Source organism: Bombus impatiens, unplaced genomic scaffold, assembly GCF_000188095.3.
Source record: "Bombus impatiens unplaced genomic scaffold, BIMP_2.2 scf_0640, whole genome shotgun sequence".
Taxonomy (NCBI): Eukaryota; Metazoa; Arthropoda; class Insecta; order Hymenoptera; family Apidae; genus Bombus; species Bombus impatiens.
This window is the reverse complement of record NT_177059.1, coordinates 1,809,269-1,829,919: the sequence shown is the minus strand read 5'-3', so window position 1 is coordinate 1,829,919 and position 20,651 is coordinate 1,809,269. Positions and strand designations below refer to the sequence as shown.

At 35.2% G+C, this 20,651-nt stretch overlaps 1 protein-coding gene across 1 annotated transcript in view; it reads left to right on the top strand.

Moving 5' to 3' along the window:
• The window catches only part of LOC100747735 (nuclear receptor coactivator 2), a 132,420-nt gene extending 114,977 nt beyond the window's left edge, over positions 1-17,443 (top strand). Inside the window, 14 exon segments of the mRNA XM_024369768.2 lie at positions 1-311; positions 700-822; positions 1,049-1,381; positions 1,757-2,077; positions 2,206-2,371; positions 2,653-2,828; positions 3,019-3,348; positions 3,429-3,541; positions 3,609-3,735; positions 3,958-4,243; positions 5,338-5,661; positions 9,763-9,939; positions 11,219-11,295; positions 16,241-17,443. The exon segment at positions 1-311 is cut by the window's left edge and continues 1 nt beyond it. Coding sequence (XP_024225536.1) covers positions 1-311; positions 700-822; positions 1,049-1,381; positions 1,757-2,077; positions 2,206-2,371; positions 2,653-2,828; positions 3,019-3,348; positions 3,429-3,541; positions 3,609-3,735; positions 3,958-4,243; positions 5,338-5,661; positions 9,763-9,939; positions 11,219-11,295; positions 16,241-16,318 — 2,942 coding nt within the window. The 3' untranslated portion in view covers positions 16,319-17,443.
• Positions 17,444-20,651: the final 3,208 nt, after the last annotated feature.

Below are 20,651 nucleotides of genomic sequence, written 5' to 3'. Positions count from 1 at the left end.
CCGCGGCTGGCCAAACTGGCTCCACCGGGACCGTTATCGAAACTCAGAACAGTGTTGTGTCCACCGAGTCTGGTAGACTAAGAAACTTGTTGACCAAGGGGGCTAGTGCTAGTGAGGACAGTCAGGACAATGCGAATAACGATTCGGAGAGAGAAAATAAACATAGAATATTGAAGATCTTGTTGAATCAGCAAGACGAGGACGATTTTCATCCCGAGCATAATAACAAAGTGCGCACGAGTCCTAGCAACATGCCGAAACCGAGCATGGAGCATTCGAAATCTTCGCTTGGAAATAATATGCTGCTACAGGTAAACAAGCTGATCATTGGCATCCAGAAATTCCAACTGGTATCGGACTGGTGCCAATCGGACTGCTTCCAACTGCTTCGCATTATCTTCTTTTTCTTCTTTCTCTTTTTTGTTTTTAAATTCCTTATCGTTTCCCTAGCTTTTGTAGTGGACGTGATCAACCAATATATCTATTTTCTTTTATAAGTAGCAATTCACTTCTCGCTGATTGAGTCGTTAATATATTAAATAATATATTGTCGATGGACGCTGTATTATATCTGTAATTTTATCAAAATGTTATAGTATACAGGGTGGCAGCTATTGGTTGATCGCAATATTCTATTATATAGTAATTGTACTTTGTTTTGTATAACTATTTTATTTCGTGTAATCTCTTCTTTTGAAGCTATTGAACGAAAAGAACGACGATGAAGATGAAGAGGCTCGCATTGGCTTAAAGAAGAGGAACGAACTTCTGCAACAGCTTCTGAAAGACCAAGATGACGAGAGAAAAGTACAAGAACAACAGGTAGGTAGCGATAAGCTTAGCCTCCATATAGTTTGATACTATATAGATATGTATGTACAAAATTATTCCAATTTAAAATTATTCGTTTGCATTCTATACGATATAATGGTGTTTTAATTCATCGGTTCTTTTCTATAGAGTCTTTTTACATAAAAAATTTTAAAGTTTAAGATTGAAAAATTGATAATGTTGTGTCAGTTTGATTAATAAAAAGTAATTCGAATAGTGTAAATCACAAACTCGGGAAGAGGATTCTCTGTTGCGAAGTCTTGGATTTCGGAACACGACACCATCGCCGTCTCAATCAAGCGACAATGTCGGACACGGTGGTTCCACTCAAGTCGGTCAGAAGAGACCTGGCGAAGATGGTGACGTGAACATTGCCGCGAAACGGCCCATGGATGGATCGCATCAAGTGTCTTCTTCTGGCACGTCCACTAACGCGACCAGCAAGCTCTGGGAGAGGAACAAGATGTTGGCTTCGTTGTTGGCCAAGCAACCTCCTCAGCCAACCACTATCCCACCAATACCTGCATCTGTGATATCGGCTACCCCGCAGGTAATTAAATGTTTAATTATTTTCTAATTTTATGAAGTGTTAGTTTTCTGATTATACTGATCGTGATAATTTTACTAGGTTCGAAAGAATGTATTTTTTATTATACATTATTATATAATTTACTTAGTAAAATAGTTGCCTATCTAGAAAATGATCCAAGTCTGATGTTAATTCGCCAATATTTTCAATTATTATCAATTATAATATTTCAATTATATTTCAATTATATATTTCGATTATAAGTAGTTCTATCGTGCATTTAATCTTTGCGAAGTGAACAAGACACTTATAATTTATTATTAATTAATTATTATTAATTTATTATAATTTATTATTATAAATGTAATTTATTGATATTGTCATCTCTTATGTAAGGACAAGCTGCTTCGCATAGGGTTAAAATCCCAACAGCAACAGCAACAGTCGCAACAACCGCAATCCCAGCCACAACAACAGCAGCAGCAGCAACAACAGCAGCAGCAGCAGCAACAACAACAACAGCAGCAGCAGCAGCAACAACAGCAGCAACAGCAGCAGCAGCAGCAGCAACCTTGGACAGGTGGCAGCTTGCAGTCGGTTGGTGGCAATAATACGATTACGACTACCGCTACTTCCGCACGTACTCCTCTCCAAAGCCAGTCGAGACAACTACCTCGCCAAACAACCAATACCTACCTCACTCATATGCTAAGTCAGGTAATATTCAGTTCCTTATATTATAAAATTATTCGATCGTTTATTATACTCTTTTGTTAAAATATTGGTTTTTGTCTAATTACAGAATAATTGAATAAATAATTACGAGACTTGTTACCTGTTTATAGCAACAAAGACCTCAAATTGGTCAAATAGATTCGGAATTTACGGGCAGCGGGGAGTATCGGCAAACGAGCACCGATCCCAGTGGTTGGGATAACCAGTCATCAGATCCTGATCTTTCCGATATCTTAGATCAAGTTATCGAGTTCGTGCCGGATGAAGCTATCACAGGTATACAATTAATTATTACTGCCGTTAAACGCATGAACTGTGTCTAATATATACTCGTCTTTCACTCCTTTATGTTTAATATATTTTAGATATATAACTGTATACCTTCGCTGTCACGGCATAATTATAAACCTTGTGATTTTGCTTTCTTTTAACGATGCTTCGTTCGAGAGATACTCGTTAGCAGTAAACTAATACACTCACGGGGGTTATTTGTGCCATTTGTTCGCGTGTGACAGCGAAAGTAATTATCATTATAGATAATAATTTTTATTTAATAGATTCGTCTGCGATAGCAAATCTCCTAGATGCAATCGAAGCACCGCAAAACAACGCGTTGAACGAGAAGATGGCGATTAACGCGATACAGAAGTCGTTGATGTTATGCGAGACTGCCGTAAATCCAACGTCTTCCACCATAACAATTCCTGGCACGCCTCCAGCTTACTCTACAGCAGTAAGTTGATATCCTTTTCGCGCGTATTTTTATAACGCGTCTGCGATAATCGTAATATACTAAATATATGTATATATTACTTTTAACATCGACCGTCCTGGTAGCTCTATCGATATTACTTGTCGTGTGTACTCGTTACGCGGTATAACATGGTCGTAATAATTAATATTTATGAACGATATAATTTTAGTTGGGTACCACCCCTGTAACGACGAGTCATAGTTACCAGCCACCACCGATATATCAACAACAGTCAAGGATGAGGTTTAATACGCAACCGGGCGTCAGGCAGACGACCGCTCAATTCACGCAACAGCAGCAATTACAAATGCAACAGCAACGGACGAAAATGATACAACAACAACAACAGCAACAGTTGAAGCAGAGGTTGCTGCAGCAACAGCAGCAACAGCAGTTACTCATTCCTTCCAATGCTACAGCTACGGACCAAATTACTACCGGAATTCACAATATCGATAACCTTTTGAACAATACTGTTGCGCCAAATGTATCGTTACAGGTAATTACAGAGTTAGTCTTGAGTCATTACATAAAATCACAAACTTGTTACACGTAATTGATAAATTATATTGTTCTCAGCGGTCGAGTGTTCCAGATTCACAAGTGTCTCCAGGTTATGGGGGATCCGTCCAGATGCCTTCCGGTCATCGACTTGCTCATTCGTATTCTCATCCTTCAACGTTACCACAACAGTAAGTTAATAATTAGTAAAATTAATAATTATTCAGCAAGTATCTTACATTCTTCGTTTGTTTCTAGCCCTATCGTAAACAGTAATTTTAACAGTGGTCAACAAGTGTCTGTGGCAGCGCGACTCTCGCCGCACTCTCCGGCTGGTATTTTGTCATTTTCCCACCCTCAGCCGTTGTCGCCACGGGTGACGCAAGTACGTTTCAAGAGTCATTTAATTAGACAAGGCGTCCTAAATGCCTGTTGCGTAGTTTCATTTGTATTTTTAAGTTTTGTTTTTATTTTATCGAGAGGAGCGCGTGCGCGTCGTTTCTTAGAATAATTTCCATTGTTTACTTCGTGCCCCGTTTATATAATTTACGTCCTTGTTTACGTACGACACGAATATTTAATTTTTCTTTTACGTTTTGTGATTAAGGGCAACTATGGTAATACCCCGAGATTATTCACCGTTAACCAGGTGAGATCGCAGCAACAACCTACCGCGCAGCAGCAGTTGCAGCAACAGCAGAGATCAATGCCGTCGCCAGGGACTCCAGCATCTGCTCGGCAGTCTCCGTTTCCTGCGGAAACCTTTCCCCCACCTACGTCCCCCACAGCCAGCCAATTTCCACCTGGCCCTAATCCTGGTGCTCCAAATCCTTCGACCCAATATCGGTTGCAACGGACCACTTCTACACCTTCAGCTACGACTCAGTTGCCAGGTAGGTTGATATTCTGTTCGGAATTCTTCTTCATTGACGGTGTAATTATATATTACGAATATTTATAACGAGACTTTTTTTCGTTCGTTGCTACTGATCACGCAGTGGTGCATTTATTACGCTTAAATCGTGTATCTTCGATTCCATAGGTTGTGTGATATCTTTTTTTTTTTATGTGATCGTAATACGTAAAATTATACTGTTAGTATTTACGAATTGTACATTTAAAGAAGAAAGTTTGTAGGTACTCTTCAATGCGTAATTGCGAATGTATATATTAACTTGAACCCGTATTCTGTGCAAGGCGTTGAAAGACTCTAAGACGGTGATCGCGTTGTGATTTCGTTCGTCGTGTCGGTATCGTCAAAGATATTCAATACTCTATATTAGTGTGATTAATCTTAAGTATTTATGCGAATAAATATATATAATACGAATACGAAACAGAAGGTGTGATCTAAATATATATATATCTTGTCGACGCGTACATAGGTAAGTATAAAACCGATTCCAATATGTGTTTCTCTGTTGTATGTTCAGAAACGGAACAAGTACGTTTAGATTAGATAGATATGTGTATAGATAGTTATTAGACATTTTTTTACATCAGTATTTTTCAACTTGTTCTAATTTTAGAAAGAAATAATATACATTTGTTTTTTCGGTATCATTTTCCATTGATTTTACAATATATATTATATATTATACATCCAACATTCTCTTGGAACTAAAACGATATTACAAACAATTTTTTCTAGTATGTTTCCGATATAACCAATAATTTACGATTGTGAGACAAAATATCAAAAAAAATTTAATCGAGTTTAAACATAATTCTATGTTAATCCAAACAAAAGAGGAAATAGTGCATATAAAGTACAATAGTATAAAGTAACATGCATTTAATATCCGTATTGTTACATACGATTACATATTATAAAACGAAGAATACGAAGAACTTGACCAAAATTATATTATATTAGACGTATTCCAATCTCAAAGTGGAGCATGGAGGAAAGCTGGCTAGAAGCGCTATAAACGCTTTTGCTATGAGATTACAAGAAGCAAGGAGATAGACAAGCTTGATGTTGCAGGTGGGGTAGGTTCGCCCCGGCACTACGGCGGAGTGAGTAAGGAACAACCTCTTCTTTCACCTAGTCATCCACATTCGGGTTGCAACCCGGCAACACCGACTCACAATCAACACAACGTAACGAATACCCAACAACACTTCTCCAACCAACAACATTCTTCTATGATATACCACACGACCGCCAATACTATCAACACTGCTGACATGCAGAACAATCAGTTCTGTTACGATCGGACGTCTGTTCCACTCTATTCGTCAGGGCCTGGGGACACGCAGGATGCCAGGTCTTTGCCTCCCGGTAATCCTGTCAATCACCAATTGGGTGGTAAGTCATGTGACCACTTAATGTCATGTGACCATCACTTCGTCATCATCACACCCCCCCCTTCCGTATACGCCCTTCTTTGTATCTAAAATACCTCGTGTCACGAGATCGGCTACAAAGGCATGAGACATATTGTGTTCTTTTTTTCTTTTTTTTTTTTTATTTCGTTGATACGTGGGAAAGCACATCATTCTCTATTCACCATCCACCCCATCGATGTATCTACCTAAGCAACTGTAAATACGACGATCATATAAGCTGCAGCGTTTTTTCATGCGTTCAATGTACCCCTTCACTTTTTAGACGCCCTGTATATTTCCTCTTTTACGTCTCATATGGGAAGTGGTGCTTGCTGTGTGGCTAATCAGATGCCGTGAAATATCTCGTGATTTGATTAGAATCAATCGGATCATTCCATCTCGAATTCAACGACTGTTTTGCTCTCATGCATTTCCATTTGCCTTTATTCATCAAGATCATCGAGACATCATTCTTGCTTGTTAGATTGCAATTGGAACGATAGAGATATGCCTGAACCACTGTCGTTTAATAGCATTCCTATGATTCTTGAGATTCGAAGGATTCTTTGCCTTTTTCAATTTTGTCCACTTCCTGGTGTCTTGCTCAGTTTCGAGCTTTTTCGAGTGATCAGTGAAACAGACCATCGTCATAATTCTTTTTCATGTCTCTTTTCTGACGATCGTTCCTGTCGTGTATCTCATAAGAGATGCCAACGCAGAGTAGCGTATCCTATCGAAATAGCGTTAAATGTTGCATGGTGCTTTTGTTTATAGTTTGAGAGCCGACTATTTTCGTAATCATACCAATGGAATGTATTCTTCGTTTACATTGTAGTATGGATTTACGAATTAAAGAACACTCTGATCCTGTCCTTTTTCTGTTTCTTCAGTTTCATTCGAAGATACGCATACGTTACTTGAGAAGAAAATCGTGATTTGTAAATCACGAGCTTCGCAAAAATTTAAATATACTTACGCGTTAACAGATTTAATAATCGAGCATTTTCTTCATAGTCCAAAAGATGGCTAGAAAGAGAATATTTTTTAATCGTTCGACTTTGTAATAACAGAAAGACGCGAAGAGTTTATTTTCTACTTTCTCGCTACTTATACTGTGTTAGAAGAAAATTCTATTCGATTGAGTCCCGGTATTTGCGCTTGAAGATAAAAGATTAAATATTCATATGAGTGACGTATTCGAATTTTTTCAAGATAATGTGATAAGGGAAACAGCTACCATTATATAACTGTAAACTAACTTCAACGATACCATGTTCTCATTAGATGATCCTTTCATTCTGTGAATAACAATCCATATGTGATCCTAACGACGCAAAATAGTTAGACTTTTCCATACCAAGAACTGTGTTAAATGTTTGTCTGTCGAAACACGTACATTTTGTAAAAACGTGACAAAATGCCTCGTGTCTCTGGGGTAAATCGATTCATCTGTATTTTACGAGAATCGTGATGTAACATAGTACATATTCATCCCCGTTTACGCGATACACCCCTTCTCACACTAATTTCAGCGATACAGACATAATGTTCGATTCTGCACTCTACCTCTTTTTAGCGATATAGAGACTACACTTTCCTGTGGTGATTGTAGACACTGATGTACTTATATGTAATGACATAGTAGATAAGTCAGTAGGAAAGACTATCCTTTGTATCATATCTTTTTAGGTACCTTTCGTATGGCTCGTATGCGTTAAAATCACCGTACTGTTTAAGGTGGACCGGAAACGGAAGCGGGCAAATCATGTACAAGTTACGGTATTCTGGATGTTACCTAAAAAATGATAATCATAGTGAAAAAGACAGCTAATAAAAATATAGTGAAAATATAGTAAACGATAGAAACGGTAGTTGTAATTTTATTTTACATAAAATCGATTTAATAATCAATTCTAATGAATTATGGTTTAATTTGATTAAAATAGAATACAATTTTTATGAGATAAATCTGTTAACCGGTGTTACGACTCCTGTCGTCTCATATAGCATTTCGAATCGTATTGTTTTGTTCATTATTCCGAAACATATATATATATCTTTTATTATTTTTATAAAAATTTCATTTTTTCCCTTTAAGTACATAGAAGTCATTTGAACTTGGGAATGTTATTTGGCACACAAATGAAAATGATACTTCTAAAAAACAGATCAGAAAAGAACGCTAAGCCAGGATTAAAAGAGCGATTGAAAATAGCTCTTTGAGTGCTGATTTGCCCATTTCCGGTTCAGAACGTATTTACACTATGTATTTAGTGACTACCTCCGGCACTTCCGGACCACGTAAAGTAGCGTCACTATCACTTGCACCACATATATGAATTTTGTGTTACAACTAATATATTATCATATTAATATATTAAACGTATTATTATCTTCCTATCGTAAGAATGAATTTTTTGTATCAATGAAATTAGAAAAGAAAACAATGATAATATGTAAAAACGAATTGCTTGCGAGTTTCCTTTGCTTTTTCTTTTTTTTTTTTTTTTTTATTAAAAATTTAGTTTAGCGTTAAAAGTACTGTTTTCATGAATTTTCGACATTAGTTGAAATTCGAATGTAAAAATTTCATTATCGTTTAGTCTATAAATTTTAATTAAGATTGTGAAAGTATTTCGCTGTGGAAGCATACATTCGAGTGAATTAATTTTGCATATATCGGTGTAATTTATACTGACTCGAGAAAATCATTATTCATAATTCTCAACTGTCTACATTTAATTTTGTATGCTTGTTATGTCATGCTGTTTCGTTTCTCTCCTGTTTATGTTCTTCATCGATCTTCGATCCATTCGTGATTTTTATTCGTGCGTATCAATTATTTTTATATGTTTGTAGCATTCGTTATATGTTGCGTTATTTTACAATTGGAGCATGATCAATGCGGGCGATTCTTTCCTTTGCTTTGGTTCGATATAGTCCATTTTGTTTTCACTTCCGATCGATATTAACGAATTTTTCTATTCTATGATTTTAATTATTTCATAATTTTTTCATAATTTACGAATATACCTACATATTAACGCATTATTAATTTTTATTTGAATTTTTTTTATAGTCTTAGTAGTCTTATTGTTAGTCTTAAAAGTAATCTTCTAGGATTATAATCACATGTACCAATTGTTAATAGTACTACCACAAAATGTTAATATCATCGATAAACTTAAGCTTGTTCGATATTTTTATCAAATTGCGCGCGAATGAAATGTACGAAAAACTAAAAGCACTTGGTCGCTTTAATCATTCTCCAATTTCCACTGAACTTTCATCCGTACGGTACAATAAAAAAAAAAAAAAAGTGTGAGTCCACGGTTTTCAGAACCGTACGTATATCTTAATAACGAGACTAAGAAGATATTACTAACAACGACGCATTCTCATGTACAGTACATCGAGCTTTTGTGATTAATCATTGTGTCACTAAACGCAGTGTTACTAAGCATCGTCGAGTATAATTTACGTTAAATGTTTTTCGAAGCTCTATTTTATACGTGTGACCTTGAAACAAAAATCAAAAAGAAAACAAAAAAAGAAAGAAAAGAAAAGAAAAGAAAGAGGAGAAGAAGACAGAAAAAAAGGAAAACTCAAAGCTTTTTGTACGGCGCTCCTGTAGCGAACGAAGCTTCGTCTCCTAGCACTTTTATTTATTATTTTTTTTTTCTCTTTTTACTATCTCTTCTTCCACCAACAACATCCTTATGCTTGAAATATCATGATAGATATCCAGGAAAGGATGGGCCAGGTATCGACATGTTTCGGAATAAGTCATTTATTCGAACTTATATCAACGGAATATTGTAAATACCGCATTTTGTAATAAAGCGATCATCCTGTACCTTTGACTAACTTTTACGTTATTGCTTGCACAATAATACACGATCTATGAGTAACTACCTAAGATATAATTAAGATTATAATTATCGAGTTGTCAGTTTACACGAGAGAAAGGAAAAGAAAAAGAGAGAAGATAAGAGGGAATAAAAAGAAAACGAGGATCGTGGTTCGTGTTTAGCGTGTCCGTATTTAAAAATCTAACGAATCCTGTTTCGTTTTGTCACAGGAAATGCTAGCAGCACTTCGGAGTTCGTAAGGCAAGAACTGAGAGCGATCGTTGGCGCACGAACGCAACAACAGCAACAACAAAGGATACCTAACAATATTCAGAACAACCTTTCTGGTCAAGTATCTCAGGATGATCTCGAAGCACTCGGTCTGACGTTTGAAATGTCTTCTGCAGGTACGTCTGTCGGAAGAAGAGATACGTTTTCTCTTTCGAAAGTCGTGTGTTAGTCAAGAGGCTTAGTCGAACAGCTTGTAACAAAAGCAACGGAAAAGAAATTAGTTCTCCACCTAATTTCTTTTTCTTTCGGAAATTTTTGTTTTTTTTTCGAAAACTGGGGGAATTATATTAATTGCTAATGATGTTCATTGGTTTCTCGATGTATTAACAAAATTGATAAAAAGTTGGATTTCGCGTTCCGCTACGGAGTATATTCATTGATCTTTGATCGTTATAATTATTTCTGTACGTTGTAAATAGCGCGTATAATGTGCTGGAAGCTGTGAAAAAGTATTACAGGGATCCTACATATATTCACATAAAGTTTCGCTTCATTTATATCACGTTTCATTCAATTACACTTTTTAACAACTTTCTTAATAGTCGTTCGTTTAATTTTTTCACGTATTCCCGATATTGTTGTAAAAATTGAATAACTCGTTCTCTGTATCGTCTCTGTATTAATAGCTGCCATTAAATTAAAAAATATTAGGAAAACGTATAGATGTAACGTTAAAAATTGTAGGGGCGAAGAAATTACGATTCAGCAGTAAATGGTACCAATAGAACTGCTTTTTCGTCGAGAGTTCGCGTTTAATTAACATTCTCTACCGTTCTCAGTTTCTTCTTAATTATATTTTCTATAAATCTAACGTTTTTGTTCCAAAACTTGAGAAAAGAATTTTCCCTGAAAATCCTGAACTGACGTTCATAAAATTTCACGGTGTATAAATTCTTGCGTAAAATTCTATGCGAAACAAAGAAATTGATCGCGTAATACTATCCGCGAGAATCTTTTCCGAAATCTATTCGCGAACGAGTCGAAAAGCATATTCAGAAACACGACGATTCAACGCTATACAAATTTCATCGGTTGTATCTATCATATCTCATCATCAGTATCACGATCGAGACGCGAATCTATCAATCGCTATCAGACAGTGGGTACCGGCTTTCACTTTCGATACAATTGTCCCTTTCGACTAAACAAAGAATCGATTCTTTTCTTTCGTAAACGATTCGAATCGGGGAAAAAATCGAACGATAGTTGTTTTATAGCTCGTGTCTGTCGTGTGCGTGAGGACGATATAGTTACGTGCCTATTACATATAAATATGTACAGGATCGAAAGATGTGTCCGACACACGAACACGAATACGTCCGCTTCTTGTAAGAAAACGCATTATTTCTAATGAAAGATTGCTGGTAACGCCTACTGTTACAATGTCCTAACTAGGTGAGGCTGTGGTTAGCGATGGCCCTGCCAAGAGCTGGGCCATTGGGAGTGCCGGAAGTGCCCCCTCATCCTCCAGGGTAAGACCCTTCCGACAATTACTTTTACGTATACATTTATATATTTATTATATACATACATATATACTTATTTATTTATCTCTCTCTTTATACATACAATTTTTTTTCATTTATTTCCCATTTGATTTTGTATGCTATGTCTTCCCTTCTTCGCTTGGCTTCAGAACTTATGTGCACGACATGTTTAACGAGTACTTTTTTTTTTATTTCTCTACGCACTGAGCGTAAAACTTGTAGGGGGTATTTTAGCGCTCTCTTTTTGCATGTGTCACTTTGAACGTTATTTACATTTATTTACATATTTCACTGTAGTAGTCGTAAATACGTTCGTAACGTTAGGATAACGTCTGCATATTTGTATAGATCGTTGACGCGCTCACCAGCTAAGCAGTGTATAGCGAGATTTATCTTTTGCATCACGAAACAGTATTTTTCAAGGTAGTCTTCGCGTCTCTACTCCTTTTCTTCTTTTTTTTCTTTTCAAGTTGTTTTGACATTTTTACTTTCTACCAAGTTCCGACGAAACGAGAGCGGATATCTTATCTTTCGTTGAACAGACTCTTTGTTTTCCACTGTTTCGCGTGCATACACGGTTATATCGACTTTGTACGATTGATAGTTGCGTGGACGTACAAAGGGTACACCAAGCCAGCTTGTTCGTCTTGTCAGACGGTGATCATCCGCGTTTTTTTAACTTCCTTTTTATAGTTTCGTTTAATTATTCTTTACTCCGTTGCCACTGTATCTAGAGATGCAGAGGTAATCGAGGCATACGTTAATTGGGTAATCAGAGGAAAATTGGTATTTCGTATTCCTTTGTACATACATTTCTGTTCCGCCTATAATTTAGTCAGAGTTCAATATCTGTTTGTAATATTTCAATCGAATTCAAATGAAATTATATTACTTACTAGCGAACATCGAAAGTAGAAAAACATACGTCTGTCATTTGCCAAGAGTTCTTACAATTTTTAGCCATCTTATCGTAATCGATTATATCTAACGACATAGATGTACACGTAAGAAACAAGGTTAATTAATTTTTAGATAGGAAAATAATAAGAATAACGAGCGATTAGTTACGCTAGCGAGATATCGAAAATTAAAAAGTATCTGTGCAGAAGGATCAATAAATTGGAATATCGATGGTTATTAATCACGACGAGCCTGGTATATCGTTTTCCTGTGCACGTTCAAAAGACAGCAAAATATCGCTTTATCCGCGTTATTCATTGGCGCATCTTGTTTCAAGTTTTACACTCAGTGGCAATTTACGAGACTAGGAAATGCGACATTTACTTCTTTGCATAACTCTGTCAGTTTGACTAATATCGTCGTTGTAAAACGAGAGAATTAGTTTTGAGAAACGACTGGAAATTTTCGAATCAAACGCGTTAACGTTTCTTACGATCAAACGTCGTATAATTTCTATGCATAATTTCTAGAACTAACGTTTATTCTCTTAAATCGTATTAATTGCAAGTAACCACGCAAATATTTCTCGTTGTTCGCGACTGACTAACGCAACGCAAAAATATGAAGATATCAAATTCAAATAATCGCGAAGATTCGTTTAATTTCCGACAGTGACTACTCGATAAAAGAATGAAATTCTTTGTAAATTATATTTCTCCTTTTCAAAATTTTAGGGCTTTTTCAAATTTTCTTACGATCAAAGGAATATTCAAACGAATATTTTACAACTGTTTGAAAAATAAATTCGTGTAGTACAAAAACGTGCTATTGTATATATTTAGAATAACAATAGAATGTTTTATCGTGGTCATCGTTTTCAAAAATTGGGAACCTGCAATACTTTCACTTGATATCTTTATCTCATTGTAGAGACACGACTTAGAGCATATGCGGGAGAAGAAAAGAAAAGAAAAGGAAAGAAAAAAGAAAATTGTAAGCAAAAAGCAAATATTTTTTGAACGATCTTTTTTTCATTATTTACTTGACAAGTGACGTCTCTTTAACCATAATACCATTTTCTATCAATTTATTACGCAATTCTGTTGCTATATCTAGAAGAATATGGGTTGATTTTTAATAAAAAAAAAAAAAAATATCGTTATATAGAGGAAGCTTTACGAAAATGCTTTCAATTAAAATATTTGTCCAAACGAAACGAAATGCAAAAAAGACGAGTAAAATAACATAAAGTAAAATAAATTGAAGTAACAAAAAATATTTGTCGCATTGTATTTATGTATATGCCTGATGTGACATTTTTTTTTTTTAAGGCTGCTGTACCTTAGTTCGTTAAGAAAGAAAAGCTGTAGTTGTTTGTTTGTTGATGTTTCAAGCATAAATACGATGGGTGCTGAGACACGTTGTTTCCTCTTCATTCTACAGGGTGATGGTGCCGTAAGCTTTAGCTCATTCGAAGTAATCAATATTAATCACACTGCCATTGTTGTATCGTGTAACGTACATTTAGTATTGTAATGCTTTTTCACAGTGAGCCAAATGGATATCTAAACGCGTAGCTCCTTATTACATACCTACTATTTTTCTCTCATATGCCGATTGCTCTCGTTGCATGAAGCAAAACTATTTTCGCGGTAAGTTTTACGCTGACGCCGACGAAATCGATGGAAACGCGGAAGGAAGTCTCCGAAGGCCAATCGCGAATATTAATTTCCTCGATGAAATTGTTAATTTTAATGCGAAATAGTTGCGGTTCGTCGAATTTTCCTTCGAAATTTCGTTCCAGTTAATGGCAAATCATTCTGATGGCGTAGCCGTAGATTAACGTGTTCAATACGACAGTAATATTAACGTAATTTTTGCGAAGTTACGCTGCTGTAAATTTCAATTTCAACTTTGTTCGATGAAATGCGAAAAGTTGTTGAAATGATCGAGGGGTTTTGAGGAAAAGTGGAATAAGTGCGCTTCTTCTACAGATAACATAAATAGTCGCTGGAGATATTTTTTTTTTTTTTTATGAATTTCCAAGTCCTTATAATTAGCCACGTGTAGCAAGATATTGTTATCTTTGGACGAGCGTAAATTTTTGTACATAAATTTACCTATACCTTCCACGAATTATGTTTTATCGCTTGCAACACTCTTCTTCCGAGCCTCTGAGTTGTTATTTTTTTCGTGAGTTTATAATTACGTAAAGTAATTACGTATAATTACGTATAATGTCGCAAAGTAAATTTTCAAGTAAATTTCGAGTAGAGGATAAAATGGAAAAAATTGTATAAACTCCTCGTCTTGACATAACTTGTTCAAATAATTGTTGTATTCGTGGTGATAGAATTTAAACTATTCGTGTAGATTGCTTCTTAGCATAAATGATCTACTGCGAGTTGAACGCGTTAATACTATTCGATGATTGACAATTAATTTGAACATCTCGGTCTTATTGTGCTCGCGATCAAACATTGATCAACTAATCGATCTATTCTTTTATGTGCGTTCCAGTTGAAAGATCGGGTCTGCAGAAGCGAGTTTAGTAATCTTTCGACATTTTGCGATACCCTTAACGTAGCTTCTTTAACGTTTCGCAAAATAACTGCTTCTTATAAATAGAAAAAGAAAGAGAAAAAACGCCGTTTCTCTCCTTATTCTTTACGAACATCGTTAATTCGCGCCCGGCCAAAGCGAATCTTTCTTCCTTTCCCTTGTTTATTTTTTATTTTATTTTACTTTTTTTTATTTACGTTATTAAACTAGCGGCCTTTGGTGTGCATTGGATCTTTGGATGTGTAGCGAACATATGTGGCTTCAGTACAGTTTTCTTTTGAGTTTTGACTTTGCGTTTGCCTCCGCAGGAGCGTTTTAGAATTCAGAGACGACGTCGATCGATTCCATGTCGAGAACTTGTCGAGATTCTTTTTTTTTTTTATTCGTTTGTTTTATGCTTTTTAGAAGAAGCGAAGAGCTGGTGTGAGTACTCAAAAAGCTCGAGATACAATACGATTTTTTATTTACTTCGATCAAAGTTAGAAACGTTCGATCCGAATTTGGAAATTTTCGGAAAACAGCGACAGCGTTAGAATCACTAACGATTGCGTTAGTTCAATTTCCAAGGCAAAACAAGCGAATGCGTTTAAAATTTGTACTAAAAAAAGAAAAAAAAATTAAAAAAATATGCTGGCTTAGTGCGATATAGCGTTAAACAAACTTATTGATTTTATACGAGTCTTTGATTTTAGTTGGTATATAATCGCAAAAATTTTGAGTACTCGCAAACACTAAAACAGAAACGCATTAGTTTTGATACGTAGTGTCACGATCACGGGTTTTTACAAATATTCAGGATGTAGGTGCTTTTGGACAGATCACTTAATTTATTCTCCTTCTGTGTTATTATTACTTTGTTTTAGAATAATTTCATGCCAGTTAACTTACAATAGTTCAATTATCAAATCTCGTATTACAGCTTTAAGGATTTTGAAAAATGTACACCGGTCTTTTACCGAGACAATTATACTTTTAGACGCTTGCTTTTCCTCATTTCATATTAGATTTGCTATTAGCAATTTCTTGCCTATATCCAAAAGGATTTACTTTTAAAATAATGTCTTTTTAACTTCAAAAGGTGTTCCATTATGCAACGCACATAATTTCATAAAAACAAATTTTCCCCAACGCAGAGTAAAATAACTATTTTATATCTTGTATCCTACCATAGCACACGTAAAAGCCTGCATTATGCAACCAGACTACATAACTCACATAATTCAATACGACGTCATTCTCATAATTTTCGTCACGTAGTACTCTGTCCAATTTTTTCTACATTCTGAATTGAACGACGGCAACCTTCTAAGAAAAAAAAAAAGAAAAAAGAAAATAAATAAAGTAAATAAAATAAAATAAAAATAAAAAAAGGAAAAGAAAGGACTGGTTGCCGGTATATTGACCACCTTATTACAAAAGCCTGTAGAACGAAGCATATGAAACTAATCAAACGGAATTCATTTTGCAGACTTCTATGGAGGAAGTAGCTCGAGGTGATCCGAAGGTGAACCAGTCGTCCCTGTTACAGAAACTGTTGTCCGAGTGACTGCCGGCCAACGCTCTGCACAGTAAAGGGATCTATGTAATATACGTTTGAACGCGAAACCAGAGACAGGAAGAAGGAGAAAAGGGAAGCAAGGAATATGAGAACGAAAAACGAAAGGGAAGCAAGAGAATGAGAGAAAAGAAATTGGATGGAAAACGATGATACATGCACGCATGTACACCATATACGTAATGGATACTAATTGTATTATATGTAAACGCTGCAACACACGAAGTCAGTATTCAGATACGTATCACCAAATACAATTTCGAAAGAAGAATTAAAGAAAAGAAATGTTAGACCGCTGCGCCGTGCTCTCCGTGACCTCTTTGCGTTTCGAACAGCTGGAACTCGCGGAACAAGATGTCAGGGAACGTCGACCGAGTGCATCGACGTTAAACTCGCTCGAACTCCAAAGACGAAAACGTTTCCGTTTTTCGTTTGGCTGTGTCGAGATCTTTTCCACGATTCTACTAGGTCGTCCTTGACCTCGTTGACGTTGAGACGGATGATCTTAGTTTTCGCGAGGAATAACCGGCAAGGTGGATTAGTGTCGATGAACGATCGAACAAACAGCGATTGGTGGATCGAAATTTGTGAATAGAAACGGAAGAAAAGGTGTGAGAACATGGATCTCGCGATTCCACGATGTTAGAGGATGAGAGAAGGTTTGGGCGCGGGGAGCACGTGGCACGATAGTGCGATGTTCTTATTTTATATATATACATGGATATATAAAAAAGAAAGAAAGAAAGAAAGAAAGAAAGCCTTTCTCGGGGCAACCCAGCTTCGGACGATATTTGAGTATATATAAATAGATAAATATAAATAAATAAATATAAATATATATATATACATATATATATATATATATATATACATATGATTAAAAATATAATACCGACACGATGAACTGACGGCCGTGTAACTCTGTTCAGAGTTGCTACGCATTGCCGTCAGTATTGTATTTGGTATCACTGAAAGAAACTACGTAGGTACCTCAAAGGTATACTTTATTATACCACTGGCTGTTGAACATAGAACTATTTATAGGTTTAATTATTGTACACAAGAGTGATGAAGTAAGAGTATGATAAAGAAGGCGGTGAAGAAGCTGAAAAAAAAGAAAGCAAATAGAGCACTATTTCACGTATTCTCTTAATTTAACGATCCGTTTTGACTATTACATTTATGAATAATATATTTGTGATTGTAAGAATCCGCAACCAAAATGTGACAAAGAATACTTGTTGTTGTTAATATGATTATAACTATTATTATTATATAATAATTATTATTATTTTATTTTATTTTATTTTATTATTATTATTATTATTATTATTATTATTATTATTGACATCATGATTATTGCTATTACCAATATTCTTATTGCAATTACTATATTATTATAATATTAAGGATTATTATTATTATTATTATTTTATTATTGTAATAATAATTATTATTATATCAATATTGATATTATTGAACACTTGGAATATGCATATTTCTATTCAATAGTAAGAGTACCTTTATATATACATATATATATATATTGTATAAATGTATATGTATATATATGTATAGGGATTTATATATCGTGTTATATATACATATGATTCGTTCGTTTATTTATATATAATCGGTATATAAATTTACGTATATTTATATATGTATGTATACGTGTGGAGAGGATGAAGAAGATGAAATGAAAAAAATGGAGATCGATCCTTCTATTTTGCATAGCTCGGTAATTCTCTTTCGAGTCTTTAGAGATGCACACTAAATTACTTCTCGAACGACATCCGTTGTTGCATTGATCGTAATTGAGTAAACAAAAAAGAAAAAAAAAGAAGAAAAGAAAAAATGTATCGAAGAGAAATTAAGAGAAACGAAAAAGAAACAAAGGAAAATGTGGAAAATACGTCTAATTCACGTTTATTGTATATATATATACACACGCCGCGCGACATAAAACAATCGGTGTGTATATATGTATATCATACATGCATATGAAAGAAATCTCACGCAAGTGTCTTATTTTTCCAGGATGTTCACCGATTATTAAACGAAAAGAAAGATTGAAAAACAGAGTTAAAAAAAAAAAATGATAAGCGTAGAAAGCAGCGGAAGAAGTAAGTTGGAAGAAATTGCCACGAGGTAGACACTCGCGAATTTTGGTGATAGCGTACTTCGTTTTTGACGGAAGTCGCTATTCATCGTCGTGACCAGAAGTCTGCGCCAGAATGCGTTAAAAGTTTGGTTTTTCTCTCACTTTTTTAATGCGAGGATAGTGTCCCTTAGCGTAGCTGTTTTAATGCGATATACATATATATATATAACATGTATTTTTTTAATCCAAATTGTTCGTCGCCAAGATTTTTTATTATTCTCCCCAGCATTCGTTCTTTTGTTAATATATTCTGTTTTTTTAGGTTCGATTTTAAGGCACGTGTTCGTAGAAAAGGTGCAAAGATATGCGGGGAGGTTGTTGATCAAGTTTAACGTGATTGTCTGTTTGAGTGTCTCTTATGTTAGGAATTCGTTTTTTTTCTCCTTTTTTTTTTATGGCACAATTTTATCGAGCGTTTGTAGTTTTTAATGATTTTATTAATAAAAGGGATGTTACCGTTCTGGAGGTTACGTTTAGATCGTAAGAATCGATGATCGATGCGGAGAGCAAAATGTGGTAACCGAAGAAGATAAAAGGACGTACTATTTAAACGAATATGGAAGAAGAATATGACGCTGTACGCGTAAAAAGAAAAAGAGGTCTGTGTAGAAGAAAACAAAGAGAAACGATTTGGAAGGACGAAGATCGATATTTAACGAGTATAATTAATTGCTGTGATGACACTGGCCTGCTCATCTCTGTTGCACTTTCTTCCAATTATTCGGGCAGTTACAAAGAGTTGCGTAAAATAAAAAACAAAACGACAAAAAAAAAAAAAAATGAAGAAGAACACAAAAGATATGAAAACCCTATAAAACACATTCGTGAGGTACTCTGAATATGTACACGTGCATACATAGACATGTATACTCGTTTCGTTAGTCGCGCGTCGCCGTTCACACAGCGGTTATTTTGTGTGTGTGTGTGTGTGTGGCGCACACGCGCGCCCACGTACATGTGTATGTATGCTCGCGCGTGTGTGTATGTGTGTGCTTACGCCTGCGTGCGCGACGAAGAATGAATGGTATTTCACGGTGTGCGTGCGGCTCTGCGTGTTTTTTTCTCTTTGTGCGTGCGTGCGCTCGTAGGCATGCTTGTACGCGTGTGTGCGTAGTGAATTACGTCATATAGATAGATCATATGTGCTTTCTAATGATGAATAATTTTATAAATATAAATATAATATCGATCTCTCACGTGTACATTTATTTTGGAAATTCGCGCCTGGTCCGCGCGGGTTTGATCATTAAACTGTAATTAGTTTTCATGTGCTTTATTTTCCTTTGGATATCGCGTCTAGCGATATCTCTGATTATCCTTCTACAAAAAAAAAAAAAAAAAACACCATCCATCTACTTTGGCACTTTGAATCTTTCGGATCCATTCGATGGCTAAAGGTTCAAGTTGCTCGTTCTCCGTTCAATTCGATCACTTCGATCGATTTTATGGCTCGAGTAAATACACCAATTTGAATAATTACTTAATACGTTTTATTACTTAAAATAACGATACATATAATATATAAATATAAAATTAGGGTAATCTTACTATTACGCGCAATAGCTTCCTTCGTTATATTCATTTTTTACGATTTTCTATAATATGCATCAAGCATAAAATTGACATCACTCGATCATTATTATTCAATTCTCTCTATACCTACGTGACTTTTAAATAGCGATGCTACGATAGTAGTTTTTACGCATGGCAAGTATCGCGCCGATTACCGCTTTTCATTTTAATTATTAATGTTTTGGCACAATTTAAGTAAACAGAAAAGAAAACGGAGAAGATAATATTTTCTTAACGTGGCAGTTAAAGACTGAAGATAGAAGTTTTTATCTTACGAAGTATCTATTTTATACTATTGATACACGTTGATAGGAAGATATGCCCTCTTTCGTGTACGCATCTTCGAATATCTGAGTTGACAGAAAAATTTTAATTAACCACCAATTGACAAAGTCAACAAATTTGAGTTGCGATCGGCTGGAATTAAACCAAGAAAATTAATCAAAAAATTCGTCACGATCAATGAAATTTCAAATTGATCCTTAAAGAAAGTAAACCGATTAGAAGATTAGTAAGATCGACGAATTCATTTTATACAAATATATATCGCTCTACCAAAAAAAAAAAAAAAAAAAAAAAAAAAAAATT